The sequence below is a fragment of the Neoarius graeffei genome, chromosome 27 (assembly GCF_027579695.1).
Source record: "Neoarius graeffei isolate fNeoGra1 chromosome 27, fNeoGra1.pri, whole genome shotgun sequence".
NCBI classification, from domain to species: Eukaryota; Metazoa; Chordata; class Actinopteri; order Siluriformes; family Ariidae; genus Neoarius; species Neoarius graeffei.
The window spans coordinates 38,665,177-38,689,950 of record NC_083595.1 but is presented as its reverse complement, the minus strand read 5'-3'; the positions used below and the strand labels follow the sequence as shown (position 1 = coordinate 38,689,950).

The 24,774-nt window shown below is 44.6% G+C and overlaps 1 protein-coding gene across 2 annotated transcripts in view; it reads right to left on the bottom strand.

Moving 5' to 3' along the window:
* Positions 1 to 227: 227 nt before the first annotated feature.
* Positions 228 to 24,774, bottom strand: part of nr1h3 (nuclear receptor subfamily 1, group H, member 3) — a 75,436-nt gene continuing 50,889 nt past the window's right edge. Inside the window, exons 5-11 of one of the 2 annotated variants that reach the window (XM_060911133.1) lie at positions 19,628 to 19,894; positions 18,378 to 18,583; positions 15,788 to 15,967; positions 15,469 to 15,571; positions 12,765 to 12,878; positions 11,241 to 11,335; positions 228 to 1,879 (exon numbers count right to left, since the gene is read on the bottom strand). In XM_060911133.1, coding sequence (XP_060767116.1) covers positions 1,733 to 1,879; positions 11,241 to 11,335; positions 12,765 to 12,878; positions 15,469 to 15,571; positions 15,788 to 15,967; positions 18,378 to 18,583; positions 19,628 to 19,894 — 1,112 coding nt within the window. In that variant the 3' untranslated portion in view covers positions 228 to 1,732. The remainder of the gene's footprint in view (positions 1,880 to 11,240; positions 11,336 to 12,764; positions 12,879 to 15,468; positions 15,572 to 15,787; positions 15,968 to 18,377; positions 18,584 to 19,627; positions 19,895 to 24,774) is intronic. The other variant, XM_060911134.1, reaches the window with a different exon arrangement.

Sequence of the window (24,774 nt, the reverse complement as noted above, 5' to 3'; positions counted from 1 at the left end):
ATCCGCCATTGCTGATATGTGCAGGGGTGATAGCGTTCCAGTGCCGCGCCGGATTTCCGGCGTACCGTGGCTGGAGAAAAAAAAAAAATCTAGTTCGCCCATTGTCCTGTGTCATTCTGAGATGCGCAGATAGACAGTAAAGGGAATTCCGAATTCCCTTTACTGTCTATCTGCGCATCTCAGAATGACACAGGACAATGGGCGAACTAGATTTTTTTTTTTCCCCCCCAGCCACGGTACGCCAGAAATCCGGCGCGGCGCCGGAACGCTATCACCCCTGTATGTGCCACGTCACACGGTACACAAGAAGGGGGACCTGCCGATGACATCACGCGTGGAAATTAAAAGGGTAGGTGACTTTGGTTGCAAAATTAATATACTTGTCGTCAAAAAATTAGGTTTGATATATCATTTTGAAGCTAAAAGATTTCCCTATCTAGTGATACCATTTATATATGTTGTCAAAATATATTGTATTTTATGCCAAAGAATACATCCAATGGTGGAATGGCACTTTAAGCCATGGAACTACTGGCAAGAAGGCCACAAGGACAAAACATGAACGGTTTACTGTCTGTTAACCGTTATTAGCAGTTACTAAATGACAATGGCTGACATAAAACAAAAGTTACAAACCCATATCCACGTTCAATGTTATAGATTTTGCACATGAAATTTCTCTACCCGACTTTACAGTAGATTTTATAAGCAGCATACTGGTTTATGTTGACAGGTCTACCGATGCCTGACAATCCCTGTGAGTAACGTGCTGGATTTGTATTTTTAGATGAAGCGGAGATTACGTTCTCTTCACCATCACCGTTTCTAGACAGTGAACATAAGATTGTATGTAGCCTTAACATGAGCCATGCCCAATCTTTCTGGAAATTAATAAAGGAATAGCAAAACGTAGGACTTCGTCAAGCCAGTCGATGAGCTAACGTCATCCTCCACCGCTGAATCGGTTCAGAATCCTGACACATGATCGATATGGAAAATTCTATAATGCCTCTTTCATATTACACAAGCTCTAAATTCCTTGTACAGTACATAGCTTTCAGACCATGTGATTGACGCATTGTTCTGAAATAATCTGCAGATATCTATCGCAATTTATTCCCGTACTGTCCCTGAAGAGGCATAAATACGAATTCGTATCAAAGCAAAAATCATGACGTACAGTATGAGAGGGGCTCATCAATCGTTTCTCAAAAAGGTCACTTGTAGGAGCACTGCTCCATGACCATGTGTGAAATTACAGGGTTTTGGCCCCAAAGTGCAGGGAGAAATGTTGCCCAGACAGTCTACAGCCAAACGTCCTGCTTGCTAACTAATGTACTGCATTCATCTGCTTCTGGAAGGCATCCTTCTGGATTTGAGCTGTAGGTTTTGCCAGTGGAATAGGCATCGTAAAAAGAAATATAAATCAACTGCCTTAAATGTACAGTCAGTCATTCCAGTAAGCAAGAATCTGGATCCAAAATGTCTATACTCATTCTCTAACCATTTCTGGATGGTCTAGACAGTCTTTAGCGTGCTGATAATGTCTCGAGACGGCCGACCACAAACCACTGTATCCTGCACAGGAGAGTACAACCATTAGTCCAGAGGAAGATAAAACAAGCTCCTCAAAGCTAGGGCAGTTACTGGGCCTGAAGAACCGTACGATCCCACACCCTTCAGCCATAAATCCTTGCATGACTACGTCCTTGGGGCTGGCCATTTGTAATTTTCATTCGTGGACATCCCAGATTTCAGACAGCAGAGGGGGAAGTTTCTTGTCCTGCAGTCGCAGAGCGAAGACCTGCTCAGAGTGAACACTACTCAGGGTGCGCAGACTGACCAGCTTCATCAGCATACGTGGGAACATCAGATGGTCCTGGAATGTAGATTGGACATGGCATGGTCATGCACACAGAAATTAAATCAGTTAAGCAGGTACACAATAACTATCAAATCAGTAACATTGCCAAAAGTATGTGGACACCTTACCATCACACCCACATGTTCTTGGTGAACATCGCATTCCATAACCACGCTTATGTTTACGGAACGCTCAAGTTCTTCCACTCCAACTTTGGCGCCGATATCGCGCACAAGGGCACTGTTATGAACATGTTTGGGCCCCGTCGTTCCCGTGAAAGGGAAATCGTTAAAAGCTACAGCATACAATTCTTAGACAACAGTTCGTGGAAGGTCAACATATGGGTATGATGGTCAGGTGTCCATGACCTTTGGCCATATAGTGTATTTATTCTATCCCCCACCTACCACAAAGAAAGAGTTGATGAGGTTTTTGGGGATGGTGGGTTATTACCGCAGTTTTTGTTCGAACTCTTCCACTATCGTTGCTCCGTTGACTGCACTGCTTAGGAAAGAGGTTAAGTTTGAGTGGACGTCGGAATGTCAGTCTGCATTTGAGAATTCGAAGTTGCTCTTGAGCACCGCGCCTGTTCTTGCTGCCCCCCGGCTTGATATGCCTTTCGAGTTGCAAGTGGATGCAAGTCAAGTGGGCGCGGGAGCGGTTTTGTTACAGTCTGACGACAGTGGCGTTCGTCGTCTATGGAATCAATTTTGTGCCAAAATGTTCATACCTATGGTCATGAGCTTTGGGTAATGACAGAAAGAACAAGATCGCGGATAGAAGCGGCTGAAATGAGTTTCCTTCGCAGGGTGGCTGGGCGCTCCCTTAGAGATAGGGTGAGAAGCACAGTCACTCGGGAGGAGCTCGGAGTAGAGCCGCTGCTCCTCCACATCGAGAGGAACCAGCTGAGGTGGCTCGGGCATCTTTCTCGGATGCCTCCTGGACGCCTCCCTGGGGAGGTGTTCCAGGCATGTCCCCCCGGGAGGAGGCCCCGGGGAAGACCCAGGACACGCTGGAGGGACTATGTCTCTCGGCTGGCCTGGGAACGCCTCGGTGTTCTTCCCGAGGAGCTGGCCGAGGTGTCTGGGGAAAGGGAAGTTTGGGCTTCCATGCTTAGACTGCTGCCTCCGCGACCCGGCCCCGGATAAGCGGAAGAAGACGAGACGATGTTCATACAATACTTTTGAAATATCAAACAAAAACGACAAATCAAAATACAACAAAAAAAAGTCAATTTTTTTTTAGACTGGCAAACAAGTTATTCGTGTAATCGTGCAAAATATCAGTCTATTACTCTTCAGAAACCTTTTATTTTTGTTCCGCGTCTTTCTCAGTTTTGTTTGACGTAATTTATTTTGGTTGCGATTCCAGCTTTCTCGTTTGCGCTCCCTGACTTTTTGCTTGCAGTTTTGGCACAAACTTCACGTGTGGGCGGGCTGTCCAGGAACGCATTCCCATTGGCTAACTTGTGTTTGACTGACAGCTACGCTCAGCCATTCCCTACTCGGATTCTGGCGGACTGTTTGACGAGTGACCGATCCATTGACGGTAAACAAGGATCGAGTGGACTTCAGTGGCGACTATGATATTGAATTAATTCAACAAAGTGTAAGTGCGGGACAAATGTGTTGTATGTGTTGCAGTCGTACAAAATCCGAGTAGGGAATGGCCGCAACAGACTCCGGGGGAATGGCTGAGCGGAGCTGTCAGTCAAACACAAGTTAGCCAATGGGAATGCATTCCTGGACAGCCCACCCACACGTGAAGTTTGTGCCAAAACTGCAAGCAAAAAGTCAGGCAGCGCAAACGAGAGAGCTGGAATCGCAACCGAAATAAATTACGTCAAACAAAACTGAGAAAGACGCGGAACAAAAATAAAAGGTTTCTGAAGAGTCATAGACTGATATTTTGCACGATTACACGAATAATTTGTCAGTCTAAAAAAATTGACTTTTTTTTGTTTTTTTTGTATTTCGATTTGTCGTTTTTGTTTGATATTTCAAAAGTATTGTATGAACATTTTGGCACAAAATTGATTCCATAGTCGTCCAGTTTGTTACTTTTCCAGAAAATTCAATAAGCATCAAGTAAATTATTCGGTTATAGAAAAGGAAGCGTTAGCTTTGGTTTGGGCATTGCAACATTTCGACGTTTATGTGGGGGGAGGAGTACGGCCCGTGGTGGTCTATTCTGACCACAACCCGCTAACGTTCCTTCATTCGTTGCAGAATCCCAACCAGCGCCTTATGCGTTGGGCGTTGTTTCTACAGCCGTATAATTTGGATATCCGTCATATTAGGGGGATGGAGAACATTATGGCTGACGCTTTGTTGCGGTCCCCTTGTGATGTGTGATTGCTCGGTCATAATCCAGTGTGTTCTGTGTTTCTCTTATTTCAGCCCATCTTAAATTGCTGCCTGGCGCCAAGGTGTGCTGATTGGTTGGGATGGGGAGCTGCAGGACAGTGGAAAATGGATGGGTATTTCACAGTCACTGTAGTATGACTGATTTAAGTTTTTCTGGTGTTTTCACTGTGCCCTGTTGTACATGTTCTGTATATGGATATTTAGCTTTTTCTTGTCTCGTCTTCTTCCGCTTTATCTGGGACCGGGTCACGGAGGCAGCAGTCTAAGCATGGAAGCCCAAACTTCCCTCTCCCCAGACACCCCGGTCAGCTCCTCGGGAAGAACACCGAGGCGTTCCCAGGCCAGCCGAGAGACATAGTCCCTCCAGCGTGTCCTGGGTCTTCCCCGGGGCCTCCTCCCGGGGGGACATGCCTGGAACACCTCCCCAGGGAGGCGTCCAGGAGGCATCCGAAAAAGATGCCCGAGCCACCTCAGCTGGTTCCTCTCGATGTGGAGGAGCAGCGGCTCTACTCCGAGCTCCTCCCGAGTGACTGTGCTTCTCACCCTATCTCTAATGCCGCTTTTCCACTACAAACGCGGCTGAGTTGGGCTGAGCCGTGCCGTGCTGAGTTGGGCTGAGCGGGGCTGTTGGAGTTGCATTTCGACTACAACCGCGCTGAACCGTGCTGGCTGGAAGTGGGTGGACACATTGGGTGGAGTTAGCGAAAGTGGGTGGACGTCAGGTGATGTCGTTAGGCGGCGCAAACAGTGACATCAGTGAGCTTTTAAGCGGTAGTCTCACGACCCGAATAGTAAACAATAAACATGGAGGACATGGAGTCGTTAGTGTTGCTGGTCTCGGTGCTGTGGCTTGTTGTCACCGACAACGCCAACAGATACTGGCAAGCGCGTATAGATGAGGCGAGGCGCATAAGGCTTCAGAAATTCTCGTAATTCGTAATTATTCTTCTTCCAGGTTTACGGTGTTTACAGATCCCAGCGTGCTGGCGGGGAGTGTGTGGGCATGTGAGGACACTCCTCCTCGCCAATCAGTGCACAGGGGAGTGTCTGCTCACGCCCCCAGCCTCACTCGGCTTGGTTTGGCTCGCTTCAGCCCCACTCCAAAACGGTGCGAGTTTTAGGGGCTAAGCAGGGCTGAAGCGAGCTGAGTCGTGCTGGTTTTTGGTAGTCGAAACGCGAGCCGTGTCGGGCTGAAGTGAGCTGAAGTGAGCTGAAAAAGGGTAGTGGAAAAGGGCCATAAGGGAGCGCCCAGCCACCCTGCGAAGGAAACTCATTTCGGCCGCTTGTATCCGCGATCTTGTTCTTTCGGTCATTACCCAAAGCTCATGACCATAGGTGAGAGTTTTTAGTATTTAGCTTTTTGTTTAGTTAAATTGTGCAGAGACTCACCGAGGTGTGTCTCTGTTTTAAGGAGGGGGGTGTCACGACCTTGTCTGTTTTGGGGTGTCTTTAGCGCCACCCTGGTCCGTGTGTTGCTTAATGTGTAATCAACAGGTGACTGGTCCAGGTGTGGAGGATTGTAGATAATGGGGGCTTGGCCTATAAAAGGTCTCCCGAGAAGGCAAGAGGGAGCTTCCTCCTTCATTTTGGTTTGGTTAAACTCATTTGTACACAGACCATAACACATTACACTTTTATTTGACATATTACTGACATTCTTTCATTATTTAAATAAATATCGATATATCGAACGTACTACTTGGTGTGGTCTCCCTTTATGTTGCACTTGCCTTGAGCCAGCAGGTGTAAAGGCCAATTTATGCTGACAACCCAGTCCTCGCAGATAGCGTCGCAGGCAGTGTCTGCGTAGCCCCCCCACCTTCGCAGACGCTCTGCGCGCACCTCCCAAAAATTGTGACCACCGCAGAAGCCTCGCAGACAGCGTCGCAGACAAGAGGGCTCTGATTGGTCCACTCTACATCCGCTGTACACGCACTTCCGCTTCCCTACTTTCCCGGTTTGGTTTGTTTTCACGACCGCCATTTTTAAAAAACACGAGCGAAGATGGAGCAGCACGAAGAGCGGTTGATTGAGGAAGTACGGACATCTATACGACTCCAGTTCTAGTCATTATAAGTAACCGGAGGATAAACACTCCACTAACCACACCCACCAACTACTCCTAGCGACTTCGCGCCCCCTTGCGTTGTGCCGGTGAATAACATCGCGCACGCCTATTACTCCCCGCTCAACGATAAATTACAACTGTCTGCGAAAAGCTATCTGCGAAAGCCTTGTCGCAAGAGCATGCAGAGGCCTTAACACTGCATTCACTGGATATGAGCAATCGCGTGCTCCGATTGGCTACTCTACTACTAGGCTATCAGCTCGTATACCGTGAGTAGAGGAAAACAAAATGGCGGAGCGTGTTGCTGAACCAACCGAGGATTAAATAAAAACTACTCGAAAACAAAATCCCAAAAAGGCAACAAAATATGGAATAAAAAAGTATTAGATGCGTTCTTACCATCATTTTTTTCCTTTCCCAAGAATCATTATAGCATTTTTCAAAAATTGCTCCTGTCGTTCCGCCAGTTTGTTTACATTCTAAGCGGAAATTATTTTGCCGGACGTTTTGTATAAAAAGTTATTTATCGAATTTGCAATGCTCCGTTTCTCAGAATCCAGTGAATATGGATAGAATAAAACAGTTATTCCACTCAATCTTGTTGTACATGGCTTATAGCCAACTCAGTGCTACACACCGTGGAAAAACTTAAATATTGTTTTAATTTAAGCTATTTTTGGTTGGGGTGGAAGCAGGGTGTGACAGGGTTCAAATCTGAGCTTGACTGTACTGTTCTTGTGGATTTCTCCCATGCCAGTGAGTGGATTGGCGATGCCACATTGTCCCTATAGGTGTAGGTGATGCCCACTTGGAGAAAAAAATAAAATAAGACGAATGCAAATGAATTTGTGGCCTTGCCAGGCTAGGTTATCCAGTTCTAGGTTAGGTCAGTTCCAAGTCAAGTTTTCAACTCAATTCTATTCTAGTGTCATGTTGGAGGAAGACCAGTACGGCCACATCATCTCCCCGTCAAATTTTATGAAACTGTTGGATGTGCACTAGCACTTTTCTCTTCGAAGGTTGAGTCTAATACCCCTTTTCTACCAAATCAGTTCCAGGGCTGGTTCGGGGCTGGTGCTGGTTCACAACTCGTTCAACTTGCGAGCCAGCTGAGAACCAGTTTGCTTTTCCATAGCTCGCGGTGCTAAGGGAAGCCACGTCATTACGTCGCTGTATACGCCAGTTACGTCGCTACGTTTGCATAAACCTTGGTGCGAATATTGAAGCAAAAACAACACGGAAGAAGCAGCAACAACAATAATAATGCATGACTTTGCGTTTGTACAGCTGCTGCTTCTTGTTGCTTAAAAATGGCGATCTTTCGCGGTCTTGTTATTCTTGTTGGTCTTAACAACTCCGCCCCCCCGCTGACGTAAGCGGTTCTTTCCTCTGGCCCAGCAGAGAGTTGGTGCTAGCCTGGAACCGGTTTTTCTGGCCCCAGAGCCAGTTCTTTGTCAGTGGAAACAGAAAACCCGGTTCCAAACTAAGCACTGGCCCCGAACCAGCCCTGGAACTGCTTTGGTGGAAAAGGGGCAACAGTCATGTTAAAGGGAGAACTTGCCAAACAGCAGTCAAAAGTTTGGCCACACACTTCATTACTATGGATGAGTAAGTGAGCGTGTCCAAATTTTTGACTGCTCCTGTAGCTGCTATGTAGTTTATGTAGCTAGTTAGATTTTATTAAAATGTATCCAAGCTCTACTTGTAAACATATTAATAACTACTTGTTAACTGAGCACTGCCGCGAGTTGGCCTAGTGGTTAGCGTGTCCGCCTCTCGATCGGGAGATCGCGAGTTCTACTCACGGTCGAGTCATACCAAAGACCATCATAAAAATGGTACCTACTGCCGTCTGGCAAGGCACGCTGTAATATACAGTTGTGTTCACAATTATTCAACCCCCACTGAAATTAAGTGTTTTGGCCAGTTTGACATTGATTTTGATCATTTCAGTCATCTTATTTACAATTAAATCAGAGAGGCACTTGTAAATTAGACAAATATAACATAACATTTATAATAAAATGACAAACAAATGTCTTTTCTGTGCTCACATCATTATCAGTTTTATTCAACCCCCAAGTGACATTCATTCTTAGTACTTAGTACAACATCCTTTTCCAGTTATAACATCTTTCAAGCGTGAATCATAGCTTGACACAAGTGTCTTGCAGCGACCAACGGGTATCTTAGCCCATTCTTCATGGGCAAAAGCCTCCAGTTCAGTCACATTCTTAGGCTTGCTTGCTGCAACTGCCTTCTTTAGGTCCCACCAGAGGTTCTCAATCGGATTTAAGTCTGGTGACTGCGATGGCCACTCCAGAATGTTCCAGCCCTTCATCTTCAACCATGCTCTAGTGGACTTGGATGTGTGCTTAGGATCATTGTCCTGTTGAAAGGTCCAACGTCTCCCAAGCTGCAGGTTTGTGACAGACTCCATCACATTTTCTTCCAAGATTTCCTGGTACTGAAGAGAATTCATGGTACCCTACACACGATGAAGCTTCCCTGTACCATTAGAAGTAAAACAGCCCCAAAGCATAATTGACCCCCCGCCATGCTTCACAGTAGGCAAGGTGTTCTTTTCTTCATAGGCCTGGTTCTTCCTCCTCCAAACATAGCGCTGGTCCATGGGCCCAAACAGTTCTGATTTAGTTTCATCAGTCCACAGAACACTTTCCCAAAACTTTTGTGGCTTGTCCACATGACTTTTGGCATACTGCAGTCGACTTTTCTTATTCTTTGGAGTCAGCAAGGGGGTGCGCCTGGGAGTTCTGGCATAGAGGCCGTCATTACGCAGTGTGAGCCTTATTGTCTGTGCTGAAACCTCAATGCCCACATCTGACAGATCTTTTTTCAGTTCCTCACCAGTCACACGGGGATTTTTATCCACCTGGCGCTTCAGGTAGCGCACAGCAGTCGCCGTCAGGATCTTCTTTCTGCCACGACCAGGTAGCGTTTCCACTGTGCCCTTTGCCTTGAATTTACAGATGATGCTTCCGATAGTATCTCTTGGAATGTTTAACGTTTTGGAAATCTTCTTATATCCATTGCCATTCTTGTGAAGAGAAATAACCTCTTCTCGTCTTCTGGGACCATTCTCTTGTCTTCACCATGTTGGTCAACACACCAGTAAATGTCTAGAAGGAGCGGAGTATCACAGTCCTTTTAAATCTGCCTAATTGGTGCTTATTATGCTTGATTGATGCTCGTTGACATTCACAGGTGTTTTCAATACCTGATTGAAAACACTTGAATGAACCTCTGTTCTTAAGAGTGGTAGTCTTAAAGGGGTTGAATAAGCCCATGTTTACATTAGACCGTATCAGCGGATCATCAGATTAACGTTTTTAAAACGATTAGTGTGCACACAGCAACACCAATACACGATTCGCGTGCACACAGCAACACCAATACACGGATACGCTCGGCTCCGCAGGCATCCTGCGCTCCAAATCACTCCGCCCTGAACAGCGAGTGCCCTCTGGAGGGTGCGCACTCCGGCCCTGCGCAGCTCACAGAGCGCGCGAGTGAAGTGCACAAGCAGTGATTCGGGACTGAGCCGCTGTGTGTGTGATCCCAGCGCATATCACTTGCCACTTGCAAGTGGAAGGATGGCAAGCCTAAAGACAATCATAACTACACAATGGGCAGTATTTGCATCAGTATTTGCAGTATTTTCATACTTTTATACTCTTTAATGAAAGGTGATACAAGGCGGAAGTCCGCGCCGTTTTTCAGCAGTTGCGTCACATGACCAATGCCAGCGAATCAGGAAGGTGGATGTCACAGTGACGTTGTCCAATGACGATGCCAGCTAGAGCTCAGCACAGCGTATCCGCGTATTCTCAATGTTTACACAGCACCGGACCAGACACGATCTGGATTGAATACGTGGACGCTGGCGGATTCCCGTTTCCCGGCGTTTCCAGGCGGTTTAATGTAAACGGACAGTGCATCCGCGAAGAAAACGAGACAGATACGGTCTAATGTAAACTTGGCCTAATTGTGTCAATGAAGAAATCACAAAAAGGCCATTTAATACTTTATTACAAAAGCAACTGATGTCATTTTAGTTGCATTTGGTTCTTTAACAAGTCCTTGTAAGATGTCATTATGAACACAATTACAAATGTACACTGAATTCCCTAAAACCCTTTACAGCACTGGGGGTTGAATAATTTTGAACACAACTGTAGATGCGAGTGGGGAGTCAAACTCTCGCGGTTACCAGAGGACTAGCCCCCCCCCACTGTTACCCTAGCTATGTAACAGGCGAGAGGCTGAGGGCTACGGAAACGGAGATCGGCGCCGCCACATGGCGTGGGAAGGACTTTGACTTTGATTAACTGAGCGCGAGGTCTTTACAGGAAAATATCCGATCGAGGTCCTGACAGTGCGGTCCGTACAAAAAGACCAAGGTCCGATAGCTTCCTGAAAAGACCGAGCAAGCGAGGTTAATAAGGAGTTTATTATATGGCTTTTTTTATTTCTAAGAGTAAAATAGATGGTCATTATAACAAGGCGTAATGCTGCTTCCAGTCATGTTTGAGTCACGCATGCAGAATAAACAGCTAACGGTTTTAAAACTGAATTTCTGTTAGCGGTTGCTGAATGCTCTTTGCTCATTTCTTGAATAACTCTAGGACTCTTGTTTGTCTTTTGGCCGTTTTTGATTTCCAATTAATCTTTTTTTTTTTGTCATTTTGTTTGGTTTTTTTGCAACATCGAAATTGGGTGCCTTGGAAAGAAAGTCCGTACGGGCATTATGGGCGAATACTGCATGCCAAGGAACCAATCAGAGCACACGATTTCACCGGAATTAGCTTGTACCATATAATAAAAAAAAAAAGAATAACTAGTTTGTTTTGCATGTACAAATTTGCATGCATGCAATCATTTTTTTTTTGGCCTGGAACCCTTTTATTCCATCATGACTTACATTTGGTCTCTTGATCCTGATGTACGAATGCAGAGCATCCACATACGGCTGTTGGAGCTTCTCCACCAAATCATGATCCTGCACGTTGGGTCGGTCTAAGGACAGCCAGACAAAAACAGGAATGGGGATGATTGACACTATAATGTCCTAGTATTTCCTTTAGAGGGTGCAGAAGTGTCTTGGAGGAAGGTCAGCCAGGCTCATAAAAATATCCTGCAGTCTGTCAGTAGGAAGGCAAACCTCCTCGAGCGAGCACTAAAGACGGCTTTGGGATTATTCAAAGTCACCATCCATAAACCGCCACTGAACGGAAATATAGCACCTAATACAGTGCTGTATTACAGTAAAGAAGAACAGTTTGTCACTTTCCAGCTGGCATCCTGAGTTAAAACTGATTTATTCATCTTCCCTCCCATTGTGTCAGCTTAGTTTAATGAAGTGTAGTGTACGACACCCACAGGCATGCTCTTAATCTATGGAATCAATTTTGTGCCAAAATGTTCATACAATACTTTTGAAATATCAAACAAAAACGACACATCAAAATACAAAAAAAAAAAAAGTCAATTTTTTTTAGACTGGCAAACAAATTATTCGTGTAATCGTGCAAAATATCAGTCTATTACTCTTCAGAAACCTTTTATTTTTGTTCCGCTTGACGTAATTTATTTTGGTTGCGATTCCAGCTTTCTCGTTTGCGCTCTCTGACTTTTTGCTTGCAGTTTTGGCACAAACTTCACGTGTGGGCGGGCTGTCCAGGAATGCATTCCCATTGGGTAACTTGTGTCTGACTGACAGCTACGCTCAGCCATTCCCTACTCGGATTCTGGCGGACTGTTTGACGAGTGACCGATCCATTGACGGTAAACAAGGATCGAGTGGACTTCAGTGGCGACGATGATATTCAATAGATATGACTAGACTATGATATTCAGTGGCGATATGATTCAATATCATAGTCGCTACTGAAGTCCACTCGATCCTTGTGTACCGTCAATGGATCGGTCACTCGTCAAAAACAGTCCGCCAAAATCCGAGTAGGGAATGGCCGCAACAGCCTCCGGGGGAATGGCTGAGCGTAGCTGTCAGTCAAACACAAGTTACCCAATGGGAATGCATTCCTGGACAGCCCACCCACACGTGAAGTTTGTGCCAAAACTGCAAGCAAAAAGTCAGGGAGCTCAAACGAGAAAGCTGGAATCGCAACCGAAATAAATTACGTCAAACGAAACTGAGAAAGACGCGGAACAAAAATAAAAGGTTTCTGAAGAGTAATAGACTGATATTTTGCACAATTACACGAATAATTTGTTTGCCAGTCTAAAAAAATTGACTATTTTGATTTGTCGTTTTTGTTTGATATTTCAAAAGTATTGTATGAACATTTTGGCACAAAATTGATTCCATATTAAGCAGTTTTTAAAACACACACACGAAAAAAAATCAAATTCAAGGTACCACTGTTCTCTAATCTATTGTATAAATGTCCTGCATGTCATGTGCGTGTGCGCGCAACAGACTGACCTGCTGAAAAGATGTTTATAGCGATAAGCAGCGCATACTCTGCCTCATCCAGGTGCAAGTCGTTCATGCCCTTAGAGAATTCAAAGATGGGGTTAATGAACTCGATCTGCAGCCCTGCAGAGAAGCCAGGTGGAAGAGAGGTCGTTTTAGGACATGGGCAGGTTGGAAACTGCTCTAACAGAATGAAAAGCAATAAACATGTATCGTTTTTAATGCAGTCTGGATGTGCGTGTAGATGACTTGGACATGGTTAGAAGAAGAAATAGCCAAGAAGCTTTTGTTTGTCACACGTACACTCGAGCACAGAGTGAAATTTAACCCATCTCAAGCAGTGAACACACACATGCACACACAAGCGAGTAAATGAGTACAAACACGCATACCCAGAGCAGTTGTAGGTTAGGTACCTTGCTCAGGGGCACTTCAGCCCAACCCAACCTCAGGCCATGGCTGCCCCATGCTAACCTAACCGCACGTCTTTGAACTGTTGGGGAAACCCACGCAGACACGGGGAGAACATGCAAACTCCACACAGAAAGGCCCTCATCGGCCACTGGGCTCGAACCCGGACCTTCTTGCTGTGAGGTGACGATGCTAACCACTACACCACCATGCCACCCTACAGCATGCTGACACACCATGCCAATATTAAAGAACTACTGCTAACCAAGATGTACTGAGCATTGACTTCATCCATTGCATTCAGACATCCATAGACTACAACTGAGGTGCCATTAGACTGTATTTGCAATTTAAGTATTACTCTCTATATAATGCAAGTTAAACGTCCCAAATTCTAATAACTATACTAGACAGTATGGCAAACCTGTATACTTCCCAGTAGTATCAGTACCTAGATACATAGTAAGGATTTTGACATATTTAAAACCCAGTATTACATAAAAAATACCCATGTCTCATTTGCCATAATAGTATGGATTTATGTGCATCACGTGCAATCTTTACTATACATCAGCACCTACAGTATAGACTGTATAGTACAGATTTTATCTTCATATACAGTGGTGCTTGAAAGTTTGTGAGAATATTCTATATTTCTGCATAAATATGACCTAAAACATCATCAGATGTTCACACAAGTCCTAAAAGTAGATAAAGAGAACCCAGTTAAACAAATGAGACAAAAATATTATACTTGGTCATTTATTTATTGAGGAAAATGATCCAATATTACATATCTGTGAGTGGCAAATGTATGTGAACCTCAACACGTTTGTGGAAGTGTATCATGGCATGAACAAAGGAGATTTCTGAGGACCTCAGAAAAAGCGTTGTTGATGCTCATCAGGCTGGAAAAGGTTACAAAGCCATCTCTAAAGAGTTTGGACTCCACCAATCCACAGTCAGACAGATTGTGTACAAATGGAGGAAATTCAAGACCATTGTTACCCTTCCCAGGAGTGGTCGACCAACAAAGATCACTCCAAGAGCAAGGCGTGTAATAGTCAGCGAGGTCACAAAGGAGCCCACGGTAACTTCTAAGCAACTGAAGGCCTCTCTCACATTGGCTAATGTTAATGTTCATGAGTCCACCATCAGGAGAACACTGAACAACAATGGTGTGCATGGCAGGGTTGCAAGGAGAAAGCCACTGCTCTCCAAAAAGAACATTGCTGCTCGTCTGCAGTTTGCTAAAGATCACATGGACAAGCCAGAAGGCTATTGGAAAAATGTTTTGTGGACGGATGAGACCAAAATAGAACTTTTTGGTTTAAATGAGAAGCGTTATGTTTGGAGAAAGGAAAACACTGCATTCCAGCATAAGAACCTTATCCCATCTGTGAAACATGGTGGTGGTAGTATCATGGTTTGGGCCTGTTTTGCTGCATCTGGGCCAGGACGGCTTGCCATCATTAATGGAACAATGAATTCTGAATTATACCAGCGAATTCTAAAGGAAAATGTCAGGATATCTGTCCATGAACTGAATCTCAAGAGAAGGTGGGTCATGCAGCAAGACAACGACCCTAAGCACACAAGTCGTTCTACCAAAGAATGATTAAAGAAGAATAAAGTGAATGTTTTGGAATGGCCAAGTCAAAGTCCTGACCTTAATCCAATCAAAATGTTGTGGAAGGACCTGAAGCGAGCAGTTCATGTGAAGAAACCCACCAACATCCCAGAGTTGAAGCTGTTCTGTACGGCGGAACGGGCTAAAATTCCTCCAAGCCAATGTGCAGGACTGATCAACAGTTACCGGAAACGTTTAGTTGCAGTTATTGCTGCACAAGGGGGTCACACCAGATACTGAAAGCAAAGGTTCACATACTTTTGCCACTCACAGATATGTAATATTGGATGCTTTTCCTCAATAAATAAATGACCAAGTATAATATTTTTGTCTCATTTGTTTAACTGGGTTCTCTTTATCTACTTTTAGGACTTGTGTGAAAATCCGATGATGTTTTAGGTCATATTTATGCAGAAATATAGAAAATTCTAAAGGGTTCACAAACTTTCAAGCACCACTGTAGATGTTGAAGTGTAGAGCCAATTAGCAGAAATTAAAGAGAAAAAAAAAAGATCCCCTGATCTGTCTTAAATGTCATTCAGTTGATTTCATCAGGGCTAAAGTTGAACAGCATCCAACGGTTAACAGCGACCTTGGCGTGTCAGGTGTCAGGTCCCCATCACCTAAAAGAAGTATGAAGCCAACTGACAAATTATTTATGTGTAACCACACCTGCTTTGGCAAAGTCGTCCTTGTTGTAACTGAAGTCTGGCGTGAGGAAAGTGATGCTCTCGATCGCTGGATTGTAGCGGCGAGACGTCTCTAGCAGCATGATCTACAGTACAAACATGTATGCATACAGCTGAGAACAGTGCGGAAGCCCTTCATTACCACTAGGAGGCAGAAAGTGATCAGTTAAAAGTCGTACATTATTTACAGACTGGCACAGCAGAGGCAGATCCAGCATTAGTCCATCTGTGTATGTTTGCATAACGTGGAACACAGAAATATGATCACAAAACCATTCAAAATGACCTGAAGGCAGACTGACCTCAATAGTCGAGGTCTTGAGCAGGGCAATCTGGTCCTCACGGGTGAGCTCCAGGAAACCAGGCAGCTGTTTAGCAAAGTCCACAATCTCTTGCACTGACATGATGGCCAGCTCGGTGAAATGAGCAAAGCGCTGCTGTCGCACCTCCCGGTTCATCAGGTCCTGGCTCTGCGGCCATGGCTGTGGGAGAGACGGAAGGGAGTAAAAAAATAATAATAAACTCCCCAAAATAAGTAGAAACAGTTGAATGAAGCAAACTGGAATAGAGCCGCCAAAGTGCAAATGTGTAAAGAATTCAGAGGTTTGCAAATTTAGAAGAGAAAAAGGAATCTGTTATACATCTGCACTGCTACGAAGACATACGCTACGTTCACACTGCAAGGCTTAATGCTCAATTCCGATTTTTTTGTGAAATCCGATTTTTTTGTGAGGTCGTTCACATTAACAAATATATGCGACTTGTATGTGATCCTCAGTATGAACGAAAAGCGACCTAAAAGTGTTCCGCATGCGCATTGCAGGATACGACGACGTCACACGCAGTGAGCATGGCCAGTGTTTACGGAAGTAAAACCGCCCGGTTGCGGTATGACCCATCCAATCTAGCTTGAATAGCTGTATCCCCCCAAATGGAAATCAGCTCCCTAACCTCTGCGTCCTTCCATTGAGAAGATTCAGAACCTTCACAGCCCGAAGTGTCCCTCGCATTGATGTCATGCGCCATGTTGTTGTAACTTTTTTTGAGAGACCCGCCGCCTACTTCAGCACAGAATAGTGATGTTTGTGGCTTGTTGATGACGTGCAAGTCGGATGAATGCGACCTGGCGGTTCAGACTGAAGTCGCATATGAAAAGAGCGGATAGGAATCGGAATTAGGACCACGTATCCAAACGGCCTGGGTCGGATTTGAAAAAATCGGATCTGTGTCGTTCATATTGTCAATAAAAGATCGGATACAGGTCACATATGGGCGAAAAGATCGGATTTGAGTCACTTCAGCCTGCAGTGTGAATGTAGCCATATTGCTGCAATTGAGGTATTTCACCCACGTGACCAAGTCATGTGAGGCTGCCATTTTGGACGTCACGGCTCGAATCAGTTTGAATGCGAGGAAGGCGACAAACGAAAAACATAAAAGAAAAAGGAGCGAGATGCAGAAAACACCTTCACTATCCAGCGACGTAGGGCATTTACAGGGCGAGCAGAGGGAGAGGTATTTGCAAAAATTGAGGTTAGCAGGCTTAGAGAACGACGTTTACCTGCTTCCACCAGGATTGTTCACTGACGTACGGAAGTACACGAAGCCCTCGTCTTTACCTGACTTCGGCCCACATGATCTGTATACCTATGTCGTTAAAAACCCATCGCCATACACAGGTATTGATCTGAAAGCGTATTAGAGTTTGGATGCCTACAAATATTTTGTGTCAGGCTGGGTAACATGCCTAGATCAGCGGGTTGTCCCTGGAGCCGGTGGTCGCCATCTTATTACAGCTAAGGTTTGTTCACATTTTCATTTACTTTCGGTCCTCAGGATAAACAAAATGTTATTAAATGTCATTGAAATAACTGCTTAGTCTGTTGAGACATGGCCCGTTATAAATTTGCTGTTACCAGGCAATGACCAAGAACTGTATTATTAGGGTCGGTGTCTGTGTTGTAGCAGTGTACTAGCAGCTAGCTGTTAGCACTAGCTAATGTCAACAACATAGTAGCTAGTATGTTACTGTAGCAATGTTTACGTTCAGTCATTTGGATGACTGTTAAAACCTTTCAGTCTCAAGTTTTTCCTTTACTGTATTTACTAGTTTATTGTAATTATGATCCAGCAGCTATTTACACCGGATCCAGTGTAAATAGCTGCCGGAGCGCGTTCCGGCTTGCTCCCCCTCAAATTAAGCAGCGCGCTCCGGCTTGCTCCCGGAGCACGCTGCTTAATTTGAGGGGGAGCAAGCCGGAGCGCGCTCCGGAACCTCGGCCGGAGTGCTCCGGGAGCAAGCCGGAGCGCGCTGCTTAATTTGAGGGGGAGCAAGCCGGAGCGCGCTCCGGCAGCTATTTACACTGGATCCGGTGTAAATAGCTGCCGGATCATAATTACAGTAAACTAATAAATACAGTAAAGGAAAAACTTGAGACAAAGGTTTTAACAGTCATCCAAATGACTGAACGTAAACATTGCTACAGTAACATACCAGCTATTATGATGTTGACATTAGCTAGCTTGACCTTCAAAATGGCGGACACCGGGGCGTCACGTGACCCTGTGACGTCAGGTGAAATACCTCAATAAAGGGAATTTCTAACCAACAACATATCTTTACACAAATCACAAAGGCCGTGAAATGTAAACTGTAAAAAAAATGAAGGAAAAATTCAGACAAGGAAAGAAAAGAACTTGGATGTGCGCACTAAAGCTGCAAATTTAGACCACTCGCAGACTTCCATACTAGATAAGCCTTAGCGCAAAGCTAAAAATTCATTATTTATATGAACAGATATATTTTAGTGGTCCTACATCGTAAAAACAGATCTGTTCTGTACAATAGGCCAAACATGAGGACACAGTGTAAAAAAGACTGGGTTCACTTACAGTGACTTTGCGCCGGTCGATGAAGGAACGTTTGTTGCATTGTTTCTGCATGGCGACTAACTTCTCAATCATTTCCTGCTGTTCTGGAGCCAAAGGGGGTATGTCAGCTGCTGGGCTCGGTGCAGCCACGGTTGAGCTACGAGCTGCCTCTTCCTCATGCTGCTTCTTCATTTTCTTCAACCGGATCTGCTCCTCCGAAAGCACACCTGATGTACGTTTAAAAAAAAAAAAACCCGAAAGGGATATCTAAACACAATATTTAAGTCAGTGTGTGTAACAGAGACAGAGCAAGTGTTTAATTTAAGCTAGTGGGGGTTTTTTTTATATGAAAGTATGTCCCTTTACACGCTCATCCAGAAGGGTAATTTTGCACAAGGTCATCTGTCTACAGCAGAAAAAAATAAAATAACAAAACGTGTCTGGAAAAATCCCAACCGAGTCTGGAGCCAGATTCGTCACGTCACCTGCGGAAGCGCCAGCAGGCTGCGCGAGCTTTGCACGGTTTCAGTGCACAGCCTGTGTAGACCGAGCGCTCCCATTTCTCTCTCATTGTCCGGTCTTTTGGGAAACGATGAGTACTAATCCCATCAAGATTGGTGTTGCTACACCCTCCTACGATACATCTGTTAACCATTTTAATAATTACGCGATAACGTTGAAGAAATTTGCAGAAAACCACCAGGTCGTTTTCTCAAACAAACCAGCGCTGACGTAGGATTCAGAAGGAGGCGTCCCGCACGCGACGTCACGAAAATCGGTGTTTGCCGGGAAATCCAAACGCCAAGTTTTTTCAGAGGCGGACCAATTCGCCTCAAATGGCTTAATTTCAACTGAATTTTTCTGGCATTGCGCAAGGTAAAAAAAAAAATAATAAATTGCACAAAATGCAGAAATGTTACAGATATTTGACCAAAGTTTAATATAAAATAGGAGAATTACATTGATCTCGCTCCTGAATTTACCCGTGATGTGCACTTTAACAGGGATTCTAACATCTTGGAAATTATAATCATACTGTAATTTCCAAGATGTCTTAGAAAGAAATGGATCTTGAGATTGGCAGGCAATATATTCAGATTTAATAATTGCGTTATCTTTCCAGAATTTCATTTTCCTCACACAGTAAAGGTGGGCCAACCTTCAATTTTCTGCTTAAAGAAAAGAAAAGAAAAGAAAAACATGCTGTAGCTCTTTGCTACCTCACTGAACAGCTTCAGTTTCATTTCAGGAAAAGAAGAGAAGCCACTTACACTGCTCGAGCATGCCCGCCTCCCGACACTTGCGCAGCCGACACTGCTGACACTTTCGGCGCATGTACATGTCCATCTCACAGCGGCCCGAGTTCTTGCAGACGTACTGCGCTCCTTTGATCACGCTACGCCTGAAGAAGCCCTTGCAGCCCTCACAGCTCAGTACATTGTAGTGGAAACCGGAGGCCTTGTCTCCACACACACTACACACCTCATTCCCCAGCATTTTGGGAGCTGGACCCTTCTTTCTCTTCACTGGCTGGCCTTCTGTGCACGCACACACACACACACACACACACACACACACACAGAGCGGATGCTTATTAACACAGGTGTATAAAGTATATAGAAGCAATGCCTTGCTGGAGCCAGTGGTTTGTGGGGAACTTTTGTGTGTCATCGTTACTTTATTCAGTCGCGTGGTTATTCAAATACATCCTGCTTGTGGTCTAACCACACCATGCCTGGCTAAACTTTTCAGTGCTTGTTCCGTCAGTGAATTTTAAACTTGGATTTCACAACCGATTCAAAAGAGGGTAAGGAAAAATAAACTGGGGAAAAAATTTAATACAAAACATATGTAATGGTAGCACAGTGGTTGAGACGTTGGCCGACTGATCGGAAGGTCACGAATTCAAATTTCCACACTGCCAAGCGGCCACTGTTGGGCCCTGGGACATTGTAGATCAAGCACCAATGTTATTCAAAGTATTTTGTTACTCAAAGTGTTCTTCTTTGGCTTTTGCTGCTGTGCTGTATCGGAAATATAATTTTATTCAACCATTTTGGTGGCTTTAACTTTCATACTGTACTACTATATTTTACAGAACTATTCCGGGAAATATATGGAATCAGTTTTGTGCCAAAATGTTCACTTTTGAAATATCAAACAAAAACGACAAATCAAAATACAAAAAAAAAAAAAAAAGCTAATTTTTTTTTAGACTGGCAAACAAATTATTCGTGTAATCGTGCAAAATATCAGTCTATTACTCTTCAGAAACCTTTTATTTTTGTTCCGCGTCTTTCTCAGTTTTGTTTGACGTAATTTATTTCGGTTGCGATTCCAGCTTTCTCGTTTGTGCTCCCTGACTTTTTGCTTGCAGTTTTGGCACAAACTTCACGTGTGGGTGGGCTGTCCAGGAATGCATTCCCATTGGCTAACTTGTGTTTGACTGACAGCTACGCTCAGTGATTCCCCCGGAGGCTGTTGCGGCCATTTCCTACTCGGATTTTGTACGACTGCAACACATAAGTAAGTGCATTTGTCCCGCACTTACACTTTGTTGAATTAATTCAATATCATAGTCGCCACTGAAGTCCACTCGATCCTTGTTTACCGTCAATGGATCGGTCACTCGTCAAACAGTCCGCCAGAATCCGAGTAGGGAATGGCTAAGCGTAGCTGTCAGTCAAACACAAGTTAGCCAATGGGAATGCATTCCTGGACAGCCCGCCCACACGTGAAGTTTGTGCCAAAACTGCAAGCAAAAAGTCAGGGAGCGCAAACGAGAAAGCTGGAATCGCAACCAAAATAAATTGCGTCAAACAAAGCTGAGAAAGACGCGGAACAAAAATAAAAGGTTTCTGAAGAGTAACAGACTGATATTTTGCACGATTACACGAATAATTTGTTTGCCAGTCTAAAAAAATTTGAACTTTTTTTTTTTGTTTTTTGATTTGTTGTTTTTGTTTGATATTTCAAAAGTATTGTATGAACATTTTGGCACAAAATTGATTCCACAGAATTATACCAAGGTCCTTAGAGGCAAGTCTTTTTACTTGGCAGCCATCTTGGTGACACCCCTGGGCTGTTATTTCGGGCTAATATGATCAGGCCCCTATCTAAACGAATAGGGCGAGAGCTATAAATGCACTTTCAGTGGTCACTGAGACCCCGTCCACACGTAGCCGGGTATCTGCTAAATCGAAGATATTTTTCTACGTTTTGGCCTGTCATCCACATGAAAACACATCAAAAACGAATATTTAAAAAAACTCCGGGCAAAGTGAAGATTTTTGAAAACTCCGTGTATGCCTTTTCGTGTAGACAGAGATAACCGGAGGTTTGCGTTTTAGAACGTCACAATCTGCGCCAAAAAAATGACAACAAATCTGCCCTGACGTCAAACGTGCAACCTTTGTTTACTGCAGAAGCCAGATTAAGCATGGACTTAAGCTAGCCGCGCACCACGGCGATCCACGCGGTACCGAACCGACCCATTTCAGAGCCGACTCCCGACAGGGCACGCACATATCCCCCGACTGTTGACGAGTGCAGTCGCGATTGAAGCGACATGTGACAACTTAATAGCTTTGTGATTGGCTATTGGATATAGTTACTGTTAAATCCAACACTTGAAGATGCTACAGGCTGAATTACAAATGACAACACGGAATATGTAGCGCACTATCTAGGCTGCATGAGCTATTATTCCCAACCTTAAATAGTGCACTTATATAGGGGAGTTAAAGCGATTTGGAATTCAGCCACACAACTTGAGCAGAGTGGCTTTCCAGCCCACTGTGTCTATGGATAAAGCTTCAGTCTATGGAATTACAGTATATACCTGCATTAGGTGCTACCAACACGTATTTCTCGCGCTAGAAATTGTGTTTAATGATGTCACGTGTTATATGCGAAAGATATGATTGGCTATTGCTAGCGACTCTCGCCGATCAGTCTGGCTCCCGATTAGTTTTTCGAATCGGCTGTGAGATGAGTCGGTACCATCGAAAACTAGTCTTTACGCCTGACTCGCGACTTCAGTTGGCTCGGTACGCTGAAAATCGGCGTAGTGTGCGGCTAGCTAAAGAGTAATGGATCGGAGTAGTGCCTTGAAAGCGTTAATTATTGTGCAGGTGCTATTTACATGTTTAATTTTAGAAGCCCAACTACTGCTCCAAGAGCACAGGCGATGTGATTAGGGGGTCGGATTTGGGGAAATAATGCCATCTACAGGTTTGGAATGCTTATGAATGTGATTGAAAACGCAGATGTTCGGTTATGTGTGGAAGGGATTTTTTTCGAAGACGAGGTGGTGTGGATAAAACATTTTTATAAACGGAGGGGGGGAAAATGTTCGGTTTTAAAAATACCCGGCTACGTGTGTACATGGCATGAGACATAGGATCAGATTAAAAACACAAAGTTTGGTGACTGTCCCAAAATAAAGTTTAAAAAGCCCCGTTTTCCACAGGTTATACTTCTACTACACATGTGCAAGGTTTCACAACACCGACTTCATTTACGGCTCCAATCCAGAATGCCGTCAAATAGCTCTGTCGCACCTGCTCCTTCCTGCCACCATGACAGTTCAAACTGATGCGAAACTCAACTGCGCACTGGCATCAGTGCAACAACACAATTAGCTTAACATGTTTCCCAGTTCTACTGTTATAGAGAGCGTGCACGTGATGTCACGAGGTCATGTGATATTTGTTTATCTGCCATCTTGGACGGCAAGGCCACGCATAGGATTTAGACGAACCCGTTCTAATTATCAAGTGTGTGGGAGCAGATCTTTCGAGAATGGTTATATCTTGTTCAGCATTTGGTTGTACCAATAGACAGGGCCAAAAGGAGGGCCTGTCATTTTATAGATTCCCCGCAGACGAGGAGAGACGCGCAAAATGGGTGTCCGCTGTGCGAAGAGAAAACTGGTACCCCAGTTCTACCAGCCGAATTTGTAGTGAACACTTCATATCAGGTAGGTGTAATCTTCCAATTCAATACTCCTAGTATATCTGTTAAGTTGATTTTCGGATTGAATGATAACTGCATACTTAAGGCCAATTTATGCTGACAACCCAGTCCTCACAGATAGCGTCGCAGACAGTGTCTGCGTAGCCCCCCCACCTTCGCAGACGCTCTGCGCGCACCTCCCAAAAATTGTGACCACCGCAGAAGCCTCGCAGACAAGAGGGCTCTGATTGGTCCACTCTACATCCGCTGTACACGCACTTCCGCTTCCCTACTTTCCCGGTTTGGTTTGTTTTCACGACCGGCATTTTTAAAAACACGAGCGAAGGGGGCATCATGGCTCAGGTGGCTAAGGCGCCATACCATAAATCCGGGGACCCGGGTTCGATTCCGTCCCGAGGTCATTTCCCGATCCCTCCCCGTCTCTCTCTCCCACTCATTTCCTGTCCTGTCTCTACACTGTCCTATCCAATAAAGGTGAAAAAAAGCCCAAAAAATATCTTAAAAAAAAAAAACACGAGCGAAGATGGAGCAGCATGAAGAGCGGTTGATTGAGGAAGTACGTACATCTATACGACTCCAGTTCTAGTCATTATAAAAAAAAAAGTTCTAGTCATTATAAGTAACCGGAGGATAAACACTCCACTAACCACACCCACCAACTACTCCTAGCGACTTCGCGCCCCCTTGCGTTGTGGCGGTGAATAACATCGCGCACGCCTATTACTCCCCGCTCAACGATAAATTACAACTGTCTGCGAAAAGCTATCTGCGAAAGCCTTGTCGCAAGAGCATGCAGAGGCCTTTAGAAACTAGACAGTACAGTGTTTGTGGCCGTCAGTCCGCTTGATCTCTCACATACACATTTACAACCCTGTCATTATCTGGAACTGAGTTTAGATTTCGAACATTCTTACGATAAAACGTCCTGCATAGTCTCTTTATGATAAACGTCTTAATGCCACTTACCCGTGAGGTTATCAAGTAGACATTCTTCTTCGGAACCTTCCAGAGGTATAGTTGGGATACCCATCCCGCAACAAAATATTTATAAGCTTCCAGGCTCTTGTAAGCTTTGAGGGCTTTGCCAGTGTAACAAGATTCACGATTAACGAGAAAATTGTAAATGTCGTGGTAGGCCAGATCGGGCAAATCGCCGGCACCGCGGCTCCGAATTTCCCTGAACAAGGATTGCGGCAAGTTGTACGGATCTGCAATCCCCAACCTGGAACGCTTTTCCACGTAACGCTGCCTCACGTCACCTTCAAGATGCTGAACAAACTTAGACAAGTAATCGCGCGATGTAGATGGGGTATTTTCCGAATTTTCTTGTGGATTACTGCCTGGATCCGTTACGCTAGCGCAAGGTAAACAATCCTGAAGCCGTCCAGTATGGCGGAGTGAACACGGACGGGTCACATGACTGCACATCCTCTATAAAGCA